General features: G+C 44.5%; 2 protein-coding genes across 6 annotated transcripts in view; one reads left to right on the forward strand and one right to left on the reverse strand.

Annotated features, from left to right (window-relative positions):
* Window positions 1-6,472: 6,472 nt before the first annotated feature.
* LOC130291816 (deoxyribonuclease-1-like 1) overlaps window positions 6,473-20,716 on the reverse strand; it is a 34,811-nt gene continuing 20,567 nt past the window's right edge. For 2 of the 3 annotated variants that reach the window (XM_056541121.1, XM_056541124.1), the window contains 8 exons: window positions 15,172-15,321; window positions 14,128-14,216; window positions 13,970-14,050; window positions 12,281-12,393; window positions 10,243-10,355; window positions 8,497-8,654; window positions 7,177-7,267; window positions 6,474-6,973 (listed from right to left, as the gene is read on the reverse strand). In XM_056541121.1, coding sequence (XP_056397096.1) covers window positions 6,836-6,973; window positions 7,177-7,267; window positions 8,497-8,654; window positions 10,243-10,355; window positions 12,281-12,393; window positions 13,970-14,050; window positions 14,128-14,216; window positions 15,172-15,309 — 921 coding nt within the window. In that variant the 5' untranslated portion in view covers window positions 15,310-15,321 and the 3' untranslated portion in view covers window positions 6,474-6,835. Of the gene's footprint in view, window positions 6,974-7,176; window positions 7,268-8,496; window positions 8,655-10,242; window positions 10,356-12,280; window positions 12,394-13,969; window positions 14,051-14,127; window positions 14,217-15,171; window positions 15,322-20,716 lie in introns of all 3 variants that reach the window. The other variant, XM_056541123.1, reaches the window with a different exon arrangement.
* LOC130291817 (mitochondrial carnitine/acylcarnitine carrier protein-like) overlaps window positions 17,440-20,716 on the forward strand; it is a 20,308-nt gene continuing 17,031 nt past the window's right edge. For all 3 annotated transcript variants that reach the window (XM_056541125.1, XM_056541127.1, XM_056541126.1), the window contains exon 1: window positions 17,440-18,368. In XM_056541125.1, coding sequence (XP_056397100.1) covers window positions 18,258-18,368 — 111 coding nt within the window. In that variant the 5' untranslated portion in view covers window positions 17,440-18,257. The remainder of the gene's footprint in view (window positions 18,369-20,716) is intronic.

A 20,716-nucleotide genomic window follows, 5' to 3' on the forward strand; every position in this document is an offset into this window, starting at 1 on the left:
TATGGGGGCTCATTTTTTGCGCCATGATCTGTACTTTTTTTTGATACCACATTTGCATATAAAAAACTTTTAATACATTTTTTATAATTTTTTTTTTAATAAAATGTATTAACAAAGTAGGAATTTTGGACTTTTTTTTTTTTCTTTCGTTCACGCCGTTCACCGTACGGGATCATTAACATTTTATTTTAATAGTTCGGACATTTACGCACGCGGCGATACCAAATATGTTTATAAAAATAGTTTTTTACGCTTTTTGGGGGTAAAATAGGAAAAAACTGACGTTTTACTTTTTTATTGGGGGAGGGGATTTTTCACTTTTTTTTTACTTTTACTTTTACATTTTTTTACATTTTTTTTTACACTTGAATAGTCCCCATAGGGGACTATTCATAGCAATACCATGATTGCTAATACTGATCTGTTCTATGTATAGGACATAGAACAGATCAGTATTATCGGTCATCTCCTGCTCTGGTCTGCTCGATCACAGACCAGAGCAGGAGACGCCGGGAGCCGCACGGAGGAAGGAGAGGGGACCTCCGTGCGGCGTTATGAATGATCGGATCCCCGCAGCAGCGCTGCGGGCGATCCGATCGTTCATTTAAATCGCGAACTGCCGCAGATGCCGGGATCTGTATTGATCCCGGCACCTGAGGGGTTAATGGCGGACGCCCGCGAGATCGCGGGCGTCGGCCATTGCCGGCGGGTCCCTGGCTGCGATCAGCAGCTGGGATCAGCCGCGCATGACACGGGCATCGCTCCGATGCCCGCGGTTATGCTTAGGACGTAAATGTACGTCCTGGTGCGTTAAGTACCACCTCACCAGGACGTACATTTACGTCCTGCGTCCTTAAGGGGTTAAAGGGGTACTCCGGTGGAAAACTTTTTTTTTTTTTTTTTTTGTTAAATCAACTGGTGCCAGAAAGTTAAACAGATTTGTAAATTACTTCTATTTAAAAATCTTAATCCTTCCAGTACTTATTAGCTGCTGAATACTACAGAGGAAATTCTTTTCTGTTTGGAACACAGAGCTCTCTGCTGACATCACGACCACAGTGCTCCCTGCTGACATCTCTGTCCATTTTAAGAACTGTCCAGAGTAGGAGAAAATCCCCATAGCAAACATATGCTGCTCTGGACAGTTCCTGATATGGGCATCAGGTGTCAGCAGAGAGCACTGTGGACAACACAAAAAATAAATTCAAAAAGAAAAGAATTTCCTCTGTAGTATTCAGCAGCTTATAAGTACTGGAAGGATTAAGATTTTTTAATAGCAGTCATTTACAAGTCTGTTTAACTTTCTGGCACCAGTTGATTTAAAAAAATAAATAAATAAATAAAAAATAAAAAAGTTTTCCACCGGAGTACCCCTTTAATTTCGTCAGTCTCACCCCCACACTTTATCCTTTACACAGCCCCCTCCCATAGACATGAATGGAGGGGGATGTGGCGTGACGTTACGAACACAGAAGCTCCAAGCTTCTGTGTTCCGGACGCCGCAGCTGCCGACCCGGCGGCAGGACCCCATGATCAGACATCTTTTTCCCTATCGAAAGGATAGGGGATATGATGTTTTCCGGCGGAGTACCCCTTTAAAGTCAACTAATACGAAGTCTAAATTTTGTCTGGACCAGTGTTTCGCAACCAGGGTGCCTCCAGCTGTTTCAAAACTACAACTCCCAGCATGCCCGGACAGCCAAAGGCTGTCCGGGCATGCTGGGAGTTGTAGTTTTGCAATAGTTGGAGACACACTGGTTGGGAAACTCTGGTCCAGACAGAATGTATTCCAGTTAAAAAATACTTAAAGGGGTACTCCTGTGGAAAACTTTTTTTTTTTTTTTTTTAAATCAACTGGTGCCAGAAAGTTAAACAGATTTGTAAATTACTTCTATTAAAAAATCTTAATCCTACCAGCACTTATTAGCTGCTGAATACTACAGAGGAAATGGTTTTCTTTTTGGAACACAGAGCTCTCTGCTGACATCATGACCACAGTGCTCTCTGCTGACATCTCTGTCCATTTTAAGAACTGTCCAGAGTAGGAGAAAATGCCCATAGCAAACATATGCTGCTTTAGTGGCAACATTTTTGACCAGTTAAATTTTGTGCAATTTCAAAATTGACAACTTTGGCAAAAGTGCCTGTGAGATGTAGCGCTTCATTCTTGACTATGCAGTGGACGAGATTAACTGTGTCATTTTTATTTTTTTATTTTTTTTTTTTTAAAAGGTGCAAAAATGTTGCGCAAGCGTTAAAAAAAAAAACGCAAATTAATTGCACCTCTGCCTTGCCTTAGAAAAGTGACAAACTACAGCAAGTTCTGAGGGGATTTTTTATTTGTGCAAAATTAGTCAAAGTCTTGCGCTGTTTTGATAAATTTGGCGCACTTAAAGTGTACCCGTCAGATCCAACAAAAAATTTTTTTTTTTAATATATCACTCAGTACCTAATCCTGACCATATACATCTAATTTGTATGTGTCTAGCACCTTTATTTATTTTTTTTATTACACTTTTAATTTAGCTCACTAGTCTGAATTCCTCTCAAAAGGAAGGGGCGTGGCCTCACTGTGCAGGTCTCCGCCCCCTCCCTCAGTATGCTGTCTGCTCACATCTCCCCTAGCATTAGCAAAACTACAACTCCCAGCTTGTCCTCACTGACAGTAGCGGGACACAAGATGTCAGTGGGAGGATTTTCCCTGCACTCACAGCTGTCAATCAAGGAAGTGTGTCCATGACATAGGTGATGACTCATGGACACAGCAGGACTAGTATGTGTCCAAGCAGGCAGGGGGGCAGTTGTTCGACTGCCTTTTTCTGTATGAAATACTGAAAATTTTCTTATGAAAGCAAATGCAAAACCTATTTGTTATACATGCTTTACAACATATCTAGAGATGAGCGAACTTACAGTAAATTCAATTTGTCACGAACTTCTCGGCTCGGCAGTTGATGACTTATCCTGCATAAATTAGTTCACCCTTCAGGTGCTCCCGTGGGCTGGAAAAGGTGGATACAGTCCTAGGAGACTCTTTCCTTGGACTGTATCCACCTTTTCCAGCCCACTGGAGCACCTGAAAGCTGAACTAATTTATGCAGGATAAGTCATCAACTGCCGAGCTGAGAAGTTCGTGACGAATCGAATTTACTGTAAGTTCGCTCATCTCTAAACATATCAAAAGTGTTTGTATCTGACAGTGCCCATTTAAGCCATAAAAAAGGCTGTGAAGTGGCTCTAGTTTTCTATTCAATAGTCTCTGGCGCAGTGTTTCCCAACCAGGGTGCCTCCAGCTGTTGCAAAACTACAACTCCCAGCATGCCCGGACAGCCTTCGGCTCTCCGGGCATGCTGGGAGTTGTAGTTTTGGAACAGCTGGAGGCACCCTGGTTGGGAAACACTGGTTTAGACTGTCTAGTCTGAGTTTCCGCGGTATATAAATGAATACATTTATCACCAGAGCCGGGTGAGGTCAGGAACATGAATAGGGTCACATAAGAGAAGGTCAGCCTTAAAGGGGTACTCCCGTGGAAAACTTTTTTTTTTTTAATCAACTGGTGCCAGAAAGTTAAACAGATTTGTAAATCACTTCTATTAAAAAATCTTAATCCTTCCAGTACTTTTTAGGGGCCGTATACTAAAGAGAAATCCAAAAAGAAATGCATTTCCTCTGAGGTCATGACCACAGTGCTCTCTGCTGACCTCTGCTGTCCATTTTAGGAACTGTCCAGAGAAGCATATGTTTGCTATGGGGATTTTCTTCTTCTCTGGACAGTTCCTAAAATGGACAGCAGAGGTCAGCAGAGAGCACTGTGGTCAGGACATCAGAGGAAATGCATTTCTTTTTGGATTTCTCTTTAGTATACGGCCCCTAAAAAGTACTGGAAGGATTAAGATTTTTTAATAGAAGTGATTTACAAATCTGTTTAACTTTCTGGCATCAGATGATTTAAAAAAAAAAAAAAAAAAAAAAAAATTATATAATATATATATATATATATATATATATATATATATATATAGTTTTCCACGGGAGTACCCCTTTAAAGGGGTACTCCGCCCCTAGACATCTTATTTCCTATTTAAAGGCTAGGGAATAAGATGTCTGATCGCGGAGGTCTTGGAGTCACAGCTACTCCCCTTGTGACGTTGTGACCACGCCCCCTCAATGCAAGTCTATGGGAGGGGGCGTGACGGCCATCACGCCCCCTCCCATAGACTTGCATTGAGGGGCGTGGCCGTGACGTCCTGAGCCTCCGGTGCCGCATCGCCAGTCATCCGGCACGGAGCGAAGTTCACTCTGTTCACCAGATGACTGGGGTGCCGAAGCCAAGATCGCGGGGGACCCCCACGATCAGACATCTTATCCCCTATCCTTTGGATAGGGGATAAGATGTCTAGGGGCGGAGTACCCCTTTAAGGGCAGGCCGTTATTCCATCATGGATCAACACTGCTGACAGCCGTACAATCAGACAATTGCTACAGCAGAGGTGAGATAGTAAAATACATAATATTATAAGCCAGGGTCAATATGGATGGATAAATCAGAGTCAGGAACGTGAAGAACTGGTCTTACAAAATGGCATAGAAAAGGGGATTATCACCAAGTACATGGCATCTGTTGCCCTGGAACCCATTGCAGGCCATGATAATTGATATTTCTTATTTTCCCTTTATATAGGCCAGGAGGATAGACTCTTTTTACATTGTCCCTTATGGCCCTTGTTGGGCTCTGGAGCCAGCCCCATTACACTGGTATCTACAATAGGGTTCCTGTATGTGGCCACATTACACTGGTATCTACAATAGAGTTCCTGTATGTGGCCACATTACACTGGTATCTACAATAGGGTTCCTGTATGTGGCCCCATTACACTGGTATCTACAATAGAGTTCCTGTATGTGGCCCCATTACACTGGTATCTACAATAGAGTTCCTGTATGTGGCCACATTACACTGGTATCTACAATAGAGTTCCTGTATGTGGCCACATTACACTGGTATCTACAATAGGGTTCCTGTATGTGGCCACATTACACTGATATCTACAATAGAGTTCCTGTATGTGGCCACATTACACTGGTATCTACAATGGGTTCCTGTATGTGGCCACATTACACTGGTATCTACAATAGAGTTCCTGTATGTGGCCCCATTACACTGGTATCTACAATAGGGTTCCTGTATGTGGCCACATTACACTGGTATCTACAATAGAGTTCCTGTATGTGGCCCCATTACACTGGTATCTACAATAGAGTTCCTGTATGTGGCCACATTACATTGGTATCTACAATAGGGTTCCTGTATGTGGCCACATTACACTGGTATCTATAATAGAGTTCCTGTATGTGGCCCCATTACACTGGTATCTACAATAGGGTTCCTGTATGTGGCCACATTACACTGGTATCTACAATAGAGTTCCTGTATGTGGCCCCATTACACTGGTATCTACAATAGGGTTCCTGTATGTGGCCACATTACACTGGTATCTACAATGGGTTCCTGTATGTGGCCACATTACACTGGTATCTACAATAGAGTTCCTGTATGTGGCCCCATTACACTGGTATCTACAATAGGGTTCCTGTATGTGGCCACATTACACTGGTATCTACAATAGGGTTCCTGTATGTAGCCCCATTACACTGGTATCTACAATGGGTTCCTGTATGTGGCCACATTACACTGGTATCTACAATAGAGTTCCTGTATGTGGCCACATTACACTGGTATCTACAATAGGGTTCCTGTATGTGGCCCCATTACACTGGTATCTACAATAGAGTTCCTGTATGTGGCCCCATTACACTGGTATCTACAATAGAGTTCCTGTATGTGGCCACATTACACTGGTATCTACAATAGAGTTCCTGTATGTGGCCACATTACACTGGTATCTACAATAGGGTTCCTGTATGTGGCCACATTACACTGATATCTACAATAGAGTTCCTGTATGTGGCCACATTACACTGGTATCTACAATAGGGTTCCTGTATGTGGCCACATTACACTGGTATCTACAATAGAGTTCCTGTATGTGGCCACATTACACTGGTATCTACAATAGGGTTCCTGTATGTGGCCACATTACACTGATATCTACAATAGAGTTCCTGTATGTGGCCACATTACACTGGTATCTACAATAGGGTTCCTGTATGTGGCCACATTACACTGGTATCTACAATAGGGTTCCTGTATGTGGCCACATTACACTGGTATCTACAATAGAGTTCCTGTATGTGGCCACATTACACTGGTATCTACAATAGAGTTCCTGTATGTGGCCACATTACATTGGTATCTACAATAGGGTTCCTGTATGTGGCCACATTACACTGGTATCTACAATAGAGTTCCTGTATGTGGCCACATTACACTGGTATCTACAATAGAGTTCCTGTATGGGGCCCCATTACACTGGTATCTACAATAGAGTTCCTGTATGTGGCCACATTACATTGGTATCTACAATAGGGTTCCTGTATGTGGCCACATTACACTGGTATCTATAATAGAGTTCCTGTATGTGACCACATTACACTGGTATCTATAATAGAGTTCCTGTATGTGGCCACATTACACTGGTATCTACAATAGGGTTCCTGTATGTGGACACATTACACTGGTATCTACAATAGGGTTCCTGTGTCTGGCCACATTACACTGGTATCTATAATAGAGTTCCTGTATGTGGCCACATTACACTGGTATCTACAATAGGGTTCCTGTATGTGGACACATTACACTGGTATCTACAATAGGGTTCCTGTGTGTGGCCCCAACCAGGCAGGTTGTTTGTGGAGCAGGACGGTCACTTCTGACCTAAAGCAAGTCCCATAAATCGAAGGCGGCTGAGAGACTGAGAATAAGGAGTGTAAGAGATGGAAGAAGAGTCCCACAGCCATCCAGAACCAGATTCAGATCCATCTCCACCGGGTAATGGTCACTGACTTTCAGGGCCTGTGAGGACAGAAACAAACAGGGTTATTGAGGAAGAATCCTAATATCTATCATTCATCTGCTGCTGGGATTTCCTGCTATCAACTAATATGGCCAAGAGGCTACTCGCTCCCCCCAGACTAAACCCCATTCCCCTCACTAGGGTGACCAGGACATGGCAACCATCTCTCATGACCCTTGTGTCCTCCTCATCCCGTCATTACCTCGGCTTCACTGAGGTCCAGCTCCCGCGTGAAATTGTAAATTCCGGCCGATGCCACCAAATTTGTCAATTCCTGTCCATAAACCAAAATCCTAAAAGAGAGATGCAAACAATATGACATTCCAACATGGGTCCTTTAAGAGGCTATTTGGGGTAATCCCTTTTTGTTGAAGGGGGTCTTCTAAAAATAATGAAATCACAAGGAATACTGTTGGCAAACTCGCAGCGCCACCATAGGACAAATGTAGTATTACATGCTGCCCACTGAAACCAATGGGCTGTTCATGTAATGTATGAATGTGTGGGGTCCTGGAGACACAGAAGAGGGAAAGAAGAGAAGGAATAGAGAAGGAGGAGATAAGAGAAAGAAGAGAGACGGGAAGAGGTGAAGAGATAGAATAGAACAGAGAAGGAAAAGGGAAGAGAAAGGAAGAAAGAAGGAGAAAATAATAGAAGGGAAAGATAAAAGACAAGAAGAAAATAGAACTGAAATTAGAATACAAGAGAATGGAAGGAAACAGAAGAAAATGAAAGAGAAGTAAAGAGGAGAGGAGAAAGGAAAAGAACAGAAGGAAAGGGGAGAGAAGGAAAGAGAAGAGGAGGAAAATTAATGGAAGGGGAGAGAAGGAAAAGAAAGAAAGGAAGGAAAAAAGAGAGAAAGGATAAGAAAGGGGAGAGAAGAGATAGAAAGGAAAAGAAGAGAAGGAAAGGGGAGAAAAGGAAGGAGAAGAGGAGGAAAGAGAATGAAAGGGGAGAGAAGGTAAGGAAAGAAGAGAGAAGGGGGGGGAAGAGAAAGGAAGGGAAGATAAGAGAAGGAAAAGGGAGAGAAGGAAAGAAAAAAGGAGAAAGAAGGAAAGTAAAGAGAAGAGAAGAGAATGAAAGGGAAGAGAAGGAAAGGGAAGGGATGGAAAAGGAAAAGAAGGGAAGAAAGAAATGGAGAAAGAAGGAAAGGAAAGCAAAGACAAGGAAAGTGACGAGAAGGGGAGAGAAGGGGAGACGAGAAGGATAGAGAGAAAATAAGCAAAAGAGAAAAGAGAAGGAATGAATGAACACAAGAAAATAATAGGGAAAAGAAGAGAATAAAAGAGAATATCAGAGGAGAGAAGAGATGGGAAGAGGACAAAATAGAAGAGAAAGATAAATAGAAGACAAAAGAGAAGACGACTCTTCATCCCCTTCTCTGACTCTCAGATTTGGCTCCTGAGCGGATGACTTCCTCAGAATTTGGGGGGGGGGTCTTCGGATGAGTTTTCTGAACCAGACAATTCCTTATATTCCTGAATAATAAAGCAATATGTGAAGTGTAGCTGAGACCCCTGACCTGTCGTAGGGGCAGCTGGTGCTCTCCTTCACTGTGGTGTCGGTGCGGTCACTGATCAGCCAGTGGACGTCGGGGTCTGTGTATAACCGCAGGGACTTTGTCCTCTTCTTAGACAGGTACTTGCAGCCGGCGTTAAAGTCTCCCATTAAAATGATGTTCTGTGGAGGATACAAAGTAATAAAAGTAAATCGGTCAGGACAATGGAGGAGGCCGAAGCACAACTATGCCCTAACACAGTGTTTTCTAAAACAGCTGTTGCAAAACTACAACTCCCAGCATGCCCGGACAGCCAACGGCTGTAGTTTTGCAACAGCTGGAGACACACTGTTTGGAAAACACTGCCTAAAAGGGGTACTTCGCCCATAGATATCTTATCCCCTATCCAATAAGATGCCTGGTTGTGAGGGTCCAGCCGCTGAGACTCCCCTTGATATCCAGGTCAGCAACCCGGTTGTTCAGAACATCCTCTGTGCTTGGCTTCAGGCGGCCATGGTTGTCACCCCCCCCCCCCCCTCCATTAATGTCTGTGGGAGGGGGCGTGATTGCTGTAAGCGCTCGTAATCAGGCACGGATTACTGGGGTACCGGGCCACAGATCGTGGGGTGGTCCCAGCGGCTGGGCCCCCTGCGATCAGACATCTTATCCCCTATGCTTTCAAGATGTCTAGGGGTGGAGTACCCCTTTAACAGGTCATAAGAACATCACAGAGCTTAGACCCCTTAAAGGGGTACTCCACTGGAAAACATTTCTTTTTAAATCAACTGATGCGAGAAAGTTAAACAGATTTGTAAATTACTTCTATTAAACATCTTAACCCTTCCAGTACTTATCAGTTGCTGTATGCTCCACAGGAAGTTCTTTTTTTCTGAATTTCCTTTCTGTCTGGCCACAGTGCTCTCTGCTAACACCTCTGTCCATTTTAGGAACTGTGCAGAGCAGGATAGGTTTTCTATGGGGATTTGCTCCTACTCCGGAGAGTTCCTAAAATGAACAGAGGTGTCAGCAGAGAGCACTGTGGTCAGACAGAAAGGAATTTCAAAAAGAAAATAATTTCCTCTGGAGCATACAGCAGCTGATAAATACCAGAAGGATTAAGGTTTTTAATAGAAGTAATTTACAAATTTGTTTAACTTTCTGGCACCAGTTGATAAAATAAAAAAAAATGTTTTCCAGTGGAGTACCCCTTTAAGTAGCCAAAGCAAAGAGCCAATTTATAGATCGGCTCTTGCAATTATAGGGGTACTCCGATGGAAAACATTTTTTTTTAATCAACCGGTGCCAGAAAGTTAAACAGATTTGTAAATTACTTCTATTAAAAAATCTTTACCCCTCCAGTACTTTTTAGCAGCTGTATGCTACAGAGGGAATTCTTTTCTTTTTGAATTTCGTCTTTGTCTTGTCCACAGTGCTCTCTCTGCTGACACCTGATGCCCGTATCAGGAACTGTCCAGAGCAGGAGAAAATCCCCATTGCAAACCTATGCTGCTCCGAACAGTCCCTGACACGGACAGAGGTGTCAGCAGAGAGCACTGTGGACATCACAAAAATGAAATTCAAAAAGAAAAGAACTTCCTCGGTAGCATACAGCTGCTAAAAAGTACTGGAAGGGTAAAGATTTTTTCATAGAAATAATTTACAAATCTGTTTAACTTTCTGGTACCAGTTGATTTAAAAAAAAAATGTTTTCCACTGGAGTACCCCTTTAAGATCAATGTTAGGGCTAAAGAAAGGGAACAGTAACCATACCTTACATCTCCAGCGCCTCCTGACATCCATGAACACGTCATAAAGAGCATCAAGTTCAATGTGGGCCTTTTCCGGTTCTGTGTGTTGTGGGATTATAGCCAAATCCTTCAGAGCTGCAGACAGATGAGCAGACATTTTAACATTAATTTTCCCTATCACTGTCTGCAAAGCTTTATTGTCTTACTTTGTTTTATAAGAATAATAATGTGCAGGAATGTTAGTGTAGCATGTGGTATGATGAAAAGCATAGGAAGACCTTGAAGAATTGTCATGTTGGACTGTCATGCTATGCATAGTAATTGTAATAATTTATTAAGTGCTGCTTCCTATGTCTCTTCTATAAATTAACACTAAGGCTAGGTTCAGACTACGGAATTTCCGCCGGAATTTTCGCTCAGAAATTCCGCTTACTATAATGCATAGTGTAGTGAATGGTTTTCCGTTCACAAATTCACACTTCGGAATTTGTGAAGCAGAAAATCCGGATGAAAAATCCGCTAGAAAATTTCCGCCTGAAGAAAGGGGTTGCTCTTTCTTCAGGCGGAAATCCTATCGGAACACATAGCAGTCTATAGGAGACTGCAGTGTCCGCGCGGACCTAGCGCCGACTAATTCAGTCGGCGTAAACGGAACTCGGAATCTCCGGGCGGAAATTTTCTGCCCGGAGATTCCGTAGTCTGAACCTAGCCTTAGGGTACGTTCACACAAGCTGATTTTTTTGCGGGTTTTCCGCTGCGTATTTGAAAGTGGGTGGGCGGGCTCTTCTCGGCTGTCCGCATCAGATTTTGCCGTGGAATTTGCGCTGCGTAAATTCCGCCGCAAGCCCAATTGAAGTCAGTAGGGACTCCGACGGATTTTCCGCAGCGTAAATTCCACCGCGGAAACTATGCTGCGGACAGCCGAGAAAAGCCCGCCCACTTTCAAATACCCAGCGGAAAACCCGCAAAAGAAATCCGCTCGTGTGAACGTACCCTAAGGCTATGTTCACATGGTGCAAATTCTGCTATTCCACTCAAATTCCGTTCTGCAAAGCTTGCAGCTGAATTTTTGCTGAATTTTTGTGAAATTTCAGCAGAATTTCTGTGTGCTCAAAACACAGAATTCCTCCGGATCTTAAAGAGTACCTGTCATCAAATAAAAACTTTAATACAGTGTTCCTTGTGTAATTTGCAGACACTTTTCCATTCACTTGCTTTTAAAATTATCGACAGAAATATGTTTAAAATGTAATAGAAAAAAACAGCCACTAGGTGGCTCTGTTCAGTTCCCTCCCACAATTAATACAGTGAGATGAGTCTGGCAGGAGACCAAACTCAGGAAGTGCTTCTCTGCACTGAGCTTGATTGTCAGCTGCACAGAAAGTGAAAGCTCCACAGATTCTAACAGAAAGCTGCAGATTGACAGCTGCACAGAGCCTCACTGATAGCAACACAGACTGAAACATGCACAGAGCCTGAGGTCTTCTATTCATCACAGCACTGCAATCATGTGAGGGCAGAAGTGGTCCCCCAGCAGGCTTCAGTGATGTCATCCCTGCTGGTAAACGCCCACTTTCTCCTGCTGTGAGATTGCACTATGTGAGCAAGAGGAAAGGTAAGATACACAGCTTTTTAAAGCTCTGAAATTGTGTTTAAGGGCAGGAGGGGTGTTAGGAGTAGTTAGGGAACATAGCCTGAGGTAGTTGAGAACAGTTTATTTGGTGACAGGTGCTCTTTATATCCCATTGAGTTCAATGGGATTCTGCCTAGAATTCTGCAAAATTCCAACACTTTTTTGGCGAAATCCCCATTGCATTTACAGTGCAGTACATTTTGCAGAATTTTGACGGGATTTTTTTACGACGGGATTCTGCATGGAAATTCCACCGTGTAAACATAGCTTTAGGGTATTTGTGAGAATTACCCCCTATCTGGGATTTACCTATGTGTATATATAAGAATAAGAATTCTTAAAACTAATCCATGGTGGCCACAAAGGCCAATATACCGAAGAACAATAACATGTAGTCATCTCTGCTCAGTTCTTCATCACCACTGACCTGCGGACTCCAGAGCAAAGCGAATTACGTAAGGTTCTCGAGCAAAGACGTCAGGTGCGGCCGGATCATCGTCTTCATACTTGTACTGATCCGTCACTCTGATCCTGAATGACCTGGAAGGGGTTAAAGACGTCATACAGGTAACAGTGAAACACAGGACGGGTGAAGCCTAAAGCCGGTCATCCACATAAGATTAATGGTGACCGAACCCGCTGATTCTTCCCCGCAGCTGCTAATTCCCCTCCGACCATTTAGGACACAGAGCATGCCCAGCTGAGATGAGTGTGCATATGCCTGAAGTAGTGAGGAAAGGGGTGGTGAGATGTCAGATGATTGAGTGTTAATACTAAACCTTCATGCCTACCCTGCACACTATATTACTACAGCCCCCAGCCAACGGCTGTCTGGGCGTGCTGGGAGTTGTAGTTTTGCGACAGCTGGAGGTCCACAGTTTGGAGACCACTGGTCTAGTGACTCAGGGCCCATTCACTCTAAGTAATTTCCACCTGGAGATATTGCATTATGACTATGTTCATTCTTACAAGGGAGCCTGAAATCCAGAATGCTGCAGTGTTCATGGTGCAGCAGAATCCCATTGAAAATGGGATGGGAGGCTGCTGCGCCCAAAATTCCTCAGTGTGAATGGGCCCTAATGTCTACACCAGGAGCTTTTCCAGTATACCCACTAACATTACAGTTTCCCCTCCATGTCACTGATGCTTCACGTGTCCCCGACTTACAATCAGCTCTTCAAAGTGAAAATACGTGAATCTATACGTGAAGCCTCGACCCTGCCAGGACGCAGAGGGAACGTAGTCGTAGTCACGCACAGGGATAGGCAATGTGGAGATTCCACCGAACAGCTCCTTAAAGGGGTACTCCCCTTGAAAACATTTTTTTTTTTTAATCAACTGGTGCCAAAAAGTTAAACAGATTTGTACATTACTTCTATTAAAAAATCTTAATCCTTCCAGTACTTATCAGCTGCTGTATGCTCCACAGAAAGTTTTTTCTTTTTGAATTTCCTTTCTGTCTGACCACAGTGCTCTCTGCTGACACCTCTGTCCATTTTAGGAACTGTCTGGAGCAGGAGAGGTTTGCTATGGGGATTTGCTTCTACTCTGGACAGTTCCTGACATGAACAGAGGTGTCAGCAGAGAGCACTGTGGTCAGACAGAAAGGAAATTCAAAAAGAAAAAAAACTTCCTGTGGAGCATACAGCAGCTGATAAGTCCTGGAAGGATTAAGATTTTTAAATAGAAGTAATTTACAAGTCTGTTTAACTTTCTGACACCAGTTGATTTAGAAAAAAGTGTTTTCCAGGGGAGTACCCCTTTAAATCTCCATACAGTCCTCTATGGCTGCACGTAAAATATGGGTGGACATTTCGCACATATGATAGTTCCAGCAGTCGCTGGGACCACTCAGAAATGCGCGGTCTCATGGACGGCAATGTACTTCTGAGTGAAATCTACAGAAAGAATAGACATGTCATGGACGCCAGAATCGGGATTTCCTTGGCGTGAACACAGTGCAGCAGAATCCCACTGAAATCAATGGGACTCTGCTGCAGTGGAATTTCCGTACGGAATTTTCCTGCAAAGTTCTGCTCGGAAATTCCGCCAAGTACACATAGCCCCTGACTAACATGTCTGATGCCAGCAAATGCGAAGTGACTGCGGCACGCACCTGTATATGAAGACGTATTGTTCTGTGTAGGACTTGCGCCCGATGGGTGGGCTGCTCACTGCCAAGAATACGTCCTCTGCTCTGCAAGGAGAAAGACGGGGTTAATATCAGACTGTTGCTTCCTAATTCTGCCTCTTACTCATGATCCTCCTCCTCACCTGTTGAGGGCAGCCATGAGTTTTGACACCACGTTTCCTTTGGGGTCATGCACCTCCTGGAGCAGAAAGATGTCACAACGCTGTACGATCTGCACACAGGGAATCAAGCCAGATGTCACTAAAGCAAACATTGTGCCTGCAGCTGTTGCAAAACTACAACTCCCAGCATGCCCAGATAGCCTGCAGCTGTCCGGGCATGCTAGGAGTTGTAATTTTGCAACAGCTGGAGCTGGTGTACCCTTGGACCAGTGTTTCTCAATCAGGGTGCCTCCAGCTCTTGCAAAACTCCCAGCATGCCCGGATAGCCAGAGGTTGGGAGTTGTAGTTTTGCTACAGCTGTAGGCACCCTGGTTGGCTAACACTGTGAACCTCCAGCTATTGCAAAACGACAACTCCCAGCATGCCCGGACAGCCTTTGGCTGTCCGGGCTTGCTGGGAGTTGTCGTTTTGCAACAGCTGGAGGCACCCTGGTTGGGAAACACTGTCCTGATCAGTAATAAAATCCCATCCGATCAAGACAAGTGTTAATGCATCATAACTAGGCAGCCGTTTCATTCAGAAGTCTGGGAAAGCTGGGTGATGACATGGCTGCTACTACAACAGGAGTTGTCACACAACTTTCCCAGACTCCTGAACATCCAACTTACCTAGATGGGCAATGAACACTGATCTTAAAAGGAATTCTGTAGTGAAACATAACTTTTCTCCTATCCAAAGGAAAGGGTATAAGTTATAGATCGAGGGGGGGTCCGACCACAGGGAACCCCCGCAATCTCCTGAACGGGACCACAGCAGTCTGCTATAAAGGGATGTGCCGTCCCCCATACGGAGCGGCGGCCAAGACGCCCCTTCCATGTATCCCATAGAGATGGGAGGGGACATGTCGGCCGCGGCTTCCTGTGGGGGTCGGAACGGTTGCTTCCGGCAGACTGTAGGGGCCCCGTTCAGGAGATTGCAGGGGGGTCCCATAGGGGATGAGTTATGTTTCACTGCACTACTCCTTTAAGCCCCAAATATTTCGGTGTCCCCCCCCCCCCCCCTTACCTTGACCACAATGTTAAAGATGTTATCACTGGAAACTTTTTTGTCCCCAAAGTGCTGGGCATTAAAGGCACAGATCCTAAAGGGCCACACGCAGGGCCACGTGGAGTAGAGGATGAGGAGGTGAAACCAGATGGACATGGTTGTCTATTCCTAAAAGACATAGAAAGCTCATCATCAACAGTTCTGTACAATCACAAAACCGGATCTCGCTGCTGTTCTGTCACTGTATGTCAGTATTAAAGGGGTTATCCCTTTTTTTATATATCAACTGGCTCCAGAAAGTTAAACAGATTTGTAAATTACTTCTATTAAGAAAATATTAATCCTTTCAGTACTTATGAGCTGCTGAAGTTGAGTTGTTCTTTTCTGTCTAAGTGCTCTCTGATGACACGTGTCTCGGGAACTGTCCAGAGTAGAAGCAAATCCCCATAGCAAACCTCTTCTACTCTGTGCAGTTCCCGAGACAAGCAGAGATGTCAGCAGAGAGCACTGCTGCCAGACAGAAAACAACAACCCAACTTCAGCAGCTGATAATTATTGGAAGGAGTAAGATTTTTTAATAGAAGTAATTTACAAATCTGTTTAACTTTCTGGAGCGAGTTGATATATAAATAAAAGTTTTTTTTCCTGGAATACCCCCTTTAATTCTTTGTCAGACGTCCTGAAAAGTAAAAATAAAAAAAAAATTGGGGTGCACCCCGATGTAGCATGCCTAATCCAGAGCGCAACACTGACGAGCAGGTAGACTCACTGGATGCTACTTCTGAATTTGCAACCGCAAGTCCATACGATTGCAAACAGCAGACGGAATGATGGCGCTTTTCCCAGGAATGGACAATAAGGGCTGAGATTCCGACGTGTGAACCCGGCCTAACGAGGTTTGTTACATAAACAATGCGCTTTGAACCCGTACTGGGCTTTTTGTCAGGCATTGAATGCCTGAGTAAGAACCAAGTGTGGATTCAAAATGCGTCTATGGGGTTAGCAATGAAGTCTGCATGGTCCTAGCGCCTACAGCTGATGGCAATGACCACCATCAGAATCTTCGGCCGGAGATTCTGTCTTGTAAACTCGGCCCAACAAGGTTTATTCCATAAATAACATATTTCGAACCCACACTGGGCTCCTCATTAGGAGATGGATGCCTGACGAAGAGCCTAGTGAGGGTTTGAAACGTGCGGTGTATGGGATAAACCTTGTTACTGTTTTTTCTTGAGAAGCGCTTGAAAGGACAGTAAGGTCAGGTTCACACAATGCATTTCCTAAGAAGAATTCCACTCCAGAACTCTTTTTGGAAATTCTGATAAAGCAGCCTCCCATTGTTTTCTTTGGGATTCTGCAGCAACATGGACACTGCTGAAATTCAAATTCTTTTGGCAGATCCACTCATAAATGCATTGCTATCTATGGGGGAAGCAAATGCAGTCTGCAGGTTCCTAGCGCCGACTGCTGCTGGCACTGGCCGCCCTCTGAATCTCTGGCTGGAGAATTCATGGCGTGAACCCTGCCTAACAAGATTTATTCCATAAACAACGCATTTCGACTCCGCACTGGGCTCTTCGCCAGGCATTGGACGCCTAATTAATAGCCCGGTGAGGGTTTAAAACACAGTGTGTATGGAATAAGCCTTTGTTATTGTCATTCCTGGGAGAACCTCATCAAGAACCATCCTTCCCAGTACAATTGGAAACATTCTTTCTGCGGATACACTAAGAAGTGCATTGCCGTCTATGGGGGAATGCAATGCCGTCTGCATGGTCCTAGTGCCACCCTCGGATTCAGTCCTGTGAACCCGGCCTAACAAAGTTTATTCCATATACAACGCGTTTTGAATCAGCAATGGATGCCTGACGAAGAGCCCAGTGAGGGTTCGAAATGCGTTGTGTATGGAATTAACCTTGTTACTGTCCATTCCTGGCAGAAGCGCCATCATTCCGTCTATTTTTTTGTTACCTATCACTGTTATTTCTTTGTCAGGCTTTGCTACTTCTGAACTTTTTCAGGACAGAGTTTTAGACCCCAGCAGGTTATACAGTAACAATAATAATGCTGCTACATGTGTAGACTTTAACCTTCTGGGCAGGAACTCTGGGCTAGAGTGCCAACAACTCCCGGCGTCACCCAGGAGAGCCGACCGGACGCAGCACACAGCCCCCATTACTACTGCATTCGCTTTAGTGCCACCCAACGCAACCATTATACCTGCACCCGGTCTAGACAATCTTTTGCCAACTTAATAGCCCAATACATTCTACCTGCAGTGATACATTGGCCCTGATTTACTAAGACTGTTGTGTAGGTTTCTTTGTGGGTTTTAATTCCCTACTTTTTCCCCCCACATTATTTACTAAAGCTTTCCCAAAATTCTGCAGTTTTCCCTACATTTCCCTTTTTTTTTTTTTATTTATTTATTTTGAAACACCTGCTCTGATCTGTCGGTTTTTCCCCAGCTCAAATCCACTACATTTTCTGTGGAAACCTTAGTAAATATTTAGTTTTTTTGTGAAAATGTCAGGAACACGCCCCTTTTCTGTGGTCACACCCTCTTTTCCCAACAGACACGCCCCCTTCTTCAGGTTTTCTCAGTTGGTATGGTCTTTCATTTCTGGCGCAAACAGAATTCTGCCGCAATGAGACAGAATTATGGCGCAAATTGAAGCGCAGACAGAATTTCTGGCACCATGCCCCTGACTCTGGCGCACAACCCCACAAAACACGTCGGGTTTATAATAGTAAATCAGGGCCATTGTATCAAAGAATTGTATCAAAGATCTGCATTGCTGTCTGCAGGTAAGAAAGAATGTCTCCATTCAGTGACAGCAAGCATCGGGAAAATGGCGAGGAATTGAAACAAAGTGGACGTTTTATGCAGAATTTTGGCAGGAAAAACAGGTAGTCAGCTGACCAAACTAGTTTACACTCCTAATGTAGACACCCAGCGTTGTCAGTGGACTCTTCTGCACACCCACCGCTCCCTATCAGCATCTCCCACTGTTGGTGTCTCCGGAGTGCTCGCTTATCTCCCCATTGTGCAACCTCCCACACCCAGGCACAGCTACCAGCACGAGCTCGCCGGGGTCCCACAGATGTCCCCGGAGAATGGAGGGCGCCCCTTGGCTTACGTTAAGCATTTTGTCTCTGGAGGTATGGGAGGAGTGTGCCTCACCCTGGCCGGACAACCCATGGACACTGTCAAGGTGAGCGCTGACCTCACACCCGGGGCTTGGGGTCTGTTCACATTACAATGATGTTTAATGCAGATTTAGTGTATAATACATTTTTAAAAAACGTAAGCAAATGCATGCAACTTTTTTATTTTTATTTTTTATATTTTTTTACACTTTCATACTTTTTTTTTTTTTTGCTGTTAAGAAAGTTGTGGAATTCTATTCAAATCCTGTTGCACACTCAATATGGATATGTGAGGCTTTATGTTTCCCAAGTTTGAGGCAGAGGTTCCCAACCAGGGTGCCTCCAGCTGTTGCAAAACTACAACTCCCAGCATGCCCTGACAGCCAGAGGCTGGGAGTTGTAGTTTTGCAACAGCTGGAGGCACCCTGGTTGGCAAACACTGTGAACCTCCAGCTACTGCAAAACTACAACTCCCAGCATGCCTGGACAGCCAGAGGCTGGGAGTTGTAGTATTGCAACAGCTAGAGGCACCCTGGTTGGCAAACTCTGTGAACCTCCAGCTACTGCAAAACTACAACTCCCAGCATGCCCGGACAGCCAGAGGCTGGGAGTTGTAGTTTTGCAACAGCTGGAGGCATCTAGTTGGGAAACACTGTCCTGATCAGTTTTATAACCTGCTGGGAGTTGTAGTTTTGCAACAGCTGGAGGCATCCTAGTTGGGAAACACTGTCCTGATCAGTTAGAAAACCTGCTGGGAGTTGTAGTTTTGCAACAGCTGGAGGCATCCTAGTTGGGAAACACTGTCCTGATCAGTTAGAAAACCTGCTGGGAGTTGTAGTTTTGCAACACAACAGCTGGAGGCATCCTCGTTTGGAAACACTGTCCTGATTAGTTATAAAACCTGCTGGGAGTTGTAGTTTTGCAATAGTTGGAGGTTCACAGTGTTTGCCAACCAGGGTACCTACAGCTGTTGCAAAACTACAATTCCCAGCCTTTGGCTGTCGGAGCATGCTGGGAGTGGTAGTTTCGGAACAGCTGGAGGCACCTTGATTGGGAAACACTGGTCTAAGGGTACATCAGCCCCTTTTGATTTTTAAGCAGCGCGGGAATGTATCATGGCGTAATCATGATGTACTGAGTGGATTTGCTGTTCAGGAGTCTGGGAAAGCTAGGTGACAACCAATATGGTTGCCCAAAAATACCCCTCAAGCATTCCTACTTTTGCCCTTCTCTGCTTCTTAAAGGTATACTCTAGTGCAAAATAACTTATCCCCTATCCGAAGTTATAGATCGCGGGGGTCCGACTGCTGGGACCCCCCCCCCCCTCCACGATCACCAGTACGGGGCCCCCGGCAGTCAGCAGGAAGGGGGCATAGGGATACATGGAGGGGGGGGGGGTGTCAGCTGCTGCGCCATGCAGGGACAGAACGCTCCCTTCATGCGGACTGCTGGGGCCCCGTACAGGAGATTGCGGGGTCCCAGTGGTTGGAGCCCCACGATCTATAACTTATCCCCTATATATAAGTCATAGATTATATAGTTATAAGTTATTTCACACTACAGTAGTCCTTTAAGGGTGTATTCACACGTACAGTATTTGAAGCTGCAGATTTCAGTGGAAACTTACTGACTGAAAGCAGCTTCAAATCCGATGCATCAAATCGTCGCAGGATACTGTATGAATACACCCTAAATGTCCCTTTTTATGACCTGGAGAATAGTTTTGCATTAATTAACTTCCTAGAAATCCCGCTGCAGCAGAGTCTCATTGTTTTCAATGGGATTCTGCTGCATAGGGCAGAATTTCTACCGCAAAAATCCTGATTTTCGGCTTCCACAGAAACAGTGACCAGGTTCATTGTTTCTGCGGATTCCGTTCGGGAATGCATTGCTGTCTATGGAGAGAACGCTTCCTCGAGCAGTCCTAGCGCCCGCGCAAGAAAATGTGCAGAATTCTGTACATTTTCCACCGTGTGAACATAGCCTAATTGTACATCAGACCCTAACATGCATATTATGAGTGAATCTACCTACTTATCCAGCAACAAAAGGAATGGGGGTGGAGCGAATCTGTGAGACAATGCAATCGGACAAGCTCTGAGAGAACTGCAAATTATAAATGAAGCCTGCAGAGCAGAAATCCTGCTAAAAAAAAATACCACATACAATAATGGTCAGATAATAGTGCTGCTCCTCATGTACACATATACGCAAAGATCTCAGCCATGTATTTACACATAAACAAACACACCTACCCCCAGAAAGAGTACTTACCTCCGCACTGCTTTTACTGATGTTGTCTCATCAAATATAAGGCGCACAGACAGACGCTGAGGGGTTTATGTATTATCTCCACACTCTGGGAGTGCCTGCTGTACTAAAGCCGCGCGACATTATCAGTCATGACCATGTG

This window comes from Hyla sarda, chromosome 9, assembly GCF_029499605.1.
Source record: "Hyla sarda isolate aHylSar1 chromosome 9, aHylSar1.hap1, whole genome shotgun sequence".
NCBI lineage: Eukaryota > Metazoa > Chordata > Amphibia > Anura > Hylidae > Hyla > Hyla sarda.